The sequence below is a fragment of the Trachymyrmex cornetzi genome, unplaced genomic scaffold (genome assembly GCF_001594075.2).
Source record: "Trachymyrmex cornetzi isolate Tcor2-1 unplaced genomic scaffold, Tcor1.1 scaffold709, whole genome shotgun sequence".
In the NCBI taxonomy this organism is placed as follows: Eukaryota; Metazoa; Arthropoda; class Insecta; order Hymenoptera; family Formicidae; genus Trachymyrmex; species Trachymyrmex cornetzi.
In genome coordinates this window covers 7225-9424 of record NW_017300036.1, presented here as the reverse complement: position 1 = coordinate 9424, position 2200 = coordinate 7225, and the positions used below count along the sequence as shown (strand labels likewise).

The following is a 2200-nucleotide window of genomic DNA, read 5'->3' as shown; positions in this document are numbered from 1 at the left end:
GAGAAAGAATGCCCCATATATATATATATATATATATTATATTCTCATAATCAGCGATAAAATAATAAAACACACAATAACCTTTTTATAGCAATGTTCTTAGTAGAGCATTCAGACTCATTAGTTAACGGTCCAGTTCTTTCTTCCAGTACAAATGCAACTGCTGCATGTAACAAAAAGAATGTAAGGAGGTATAATCAGAATATAAAATCTCTTTTCATGTTATTGTTTCATTTAATAAATTATTACCTGGTGTTGGGAGATATAATGATGGAAAACTGCCCTCTTTTAATAATCTCCTTCCATGAACACCATAATGAAAACAGTCTTCTGTGAAATGTAATGAACAAATTGTAGTTCGAGCTCCCAAAACTATGTTAATTCCTAGAATATGCTTCCATTTTTTCCTCTCATTTTCACAGGAAGGAAAGCTGTAATATTTATTATTTATTCATTATTTATTTTATATTTTCACATCAAACATTTTAAAGCTTTGTAAATGAGACATTTAAGCTTTTCACGAGTCTAACCTAATATGTGTACCTACTTATGAAATGATCTTTTAGGTTCTTTATCTCCTCGCCACTTGCACACCCAACAAGTATACACATGTATTAGAGAAGTACATATTTCTATGTACTTCTCTAATACAGACTCGATACGAATCGAAAATGACACTTATGCAAGGTTTCCGAGACTCGAAACGTTGCACAGATATCTTACAAAAAAGGGTGATTGATGGCCATGATACGTTCCTACGCGACGAAGGAGGAACCAATCACAATCTTAGAAAAAGAGGGAGATTGGCCGCAACCTACGTCCCTCTCTCTCATTTTCCTCGACCAACATATCCTATACCACTTACTGTAGTTATACACGGATCGCGCAGTCCATTCTCTTATGTCTTTGGGTAGCACCAACGGACACTTGGCGGAAGATCACCAGGTACGTAATTCCCTTTATTTTCCGCCAATCGAACTCGTCGACGGTGAGCCGCGTATAGCATGTGTCCCGTGCACCCGCGAGCGCGCGCCTCGATAGACACTCAAATACTCACAGTCCATCCATACTCCACGTGGTTGAATAGCGCGTGTTGTGTCTCCGCATTATTTTTCCAACATAAGGAAAATCGCACTATTGTAAGATATTTACAAAAGGTCGACAGGATTTCGGCAAGCGTGCCATGGGGTCGCAGCGTGCTTACACGTGTTGCGACGCTCCGCTTAACGACCAATCACGCATCGCGGAAATATCACGCGTGCTCCGCGTGTACTCCGGCGTAGAACAAGGCTATACGGCCGGAGCACGACGACGGAAAAATAAGTCGGCAGTCGCGCACGAAACTCAGACAGGACGAGAGGCTATTCGGTATTAATTCGTGACAAAGGATCTTTGTCTTTCGGTCGTTGATTTACACGGCAATTCGGGCGTAAGCCAATCCGGTGGAGTTTAACTCTACATTTCGTCTCTTTCGTTGAATTCGCTAACGGAGAAATAATACAGCCTTGCGCGCGCGTCTCGTTCGCCGATACAGATTTCGATAACAGCCTCGAAATTGATCGTGCCTTACACTATCAAATGCCCTGAATACTACACTTCCGCGCCGGCACATAAAAAAGAGAACTATCAGGGAGTTTTACGGCACTATATTCATTTAGGGCTCGTCGAAAGATTCGAGTCTTGCAGCGTATGCTCGGTATTGACCGTTACCTTGCATGCTCTCGCGAGCTGCCCTGACTGCCCTGAGATATTAATCAGATTTATCGCTTATTTAGAAGGGACGGGAGAAAGGCCGTGGTTCGAAACGGAATCAACCATAACTGCGATATTTAGCGCTCGGCTGTAGCCAATCAGTGGGCTAGACAAATTCCATCGCGGAAATTTTATCGCCCAAATCGCGAATTAAGGATGTTCTGGCTATACAATCCCAGACAAAAGTGACTGAAATTTGAAATTGATGAAATTCTATGCTTTTATAAGTTAAGATATGCACCATATCATGCTCGTATCGTGTAAAGGACTTAAATAATGCCAGTTAATATAATATTTGGCACTACAAATGAATATATTTGTATATTTTACAAGTTTTGTGATTGTCGGCAAAAAATTTTTGGATGTGAATTTCACCTGAAATCAATTGCAAGAAACGAAAAAACGAAACACATATTGATAATATTTAATGTATATCAGACATCGAAAA

General features: G+C 40.3%; 1 protein-coding gene across 1 annotated transcript in view; it reads right to left on the bottom strand.

The window, feature by feature from the left end:
* LOC108767645 (THAP domain-containing protein 1-like) overlaps positions 1-2200 on the bottom strand; it is a 7085-nt gene that overhangs the window by 3283 nt on the left and 1602 nt on the right. Inside the window, exons 3-5 of the mRNA XM_018517616.1 lie at positions 548-644; positions 250-431; positions 82-163 (exon numbers count right to left, since the gene is read on the bottom strand). Of these exons, the coding sequence (XP_018373118.1) occupies positions 82-163; positions 250-431; positions 548-644 (361 nt within the window). The remainder of the gene's footprint in view (positions 1-81; positions 164-249; positions 432-547; positions 645-2200) is intronic.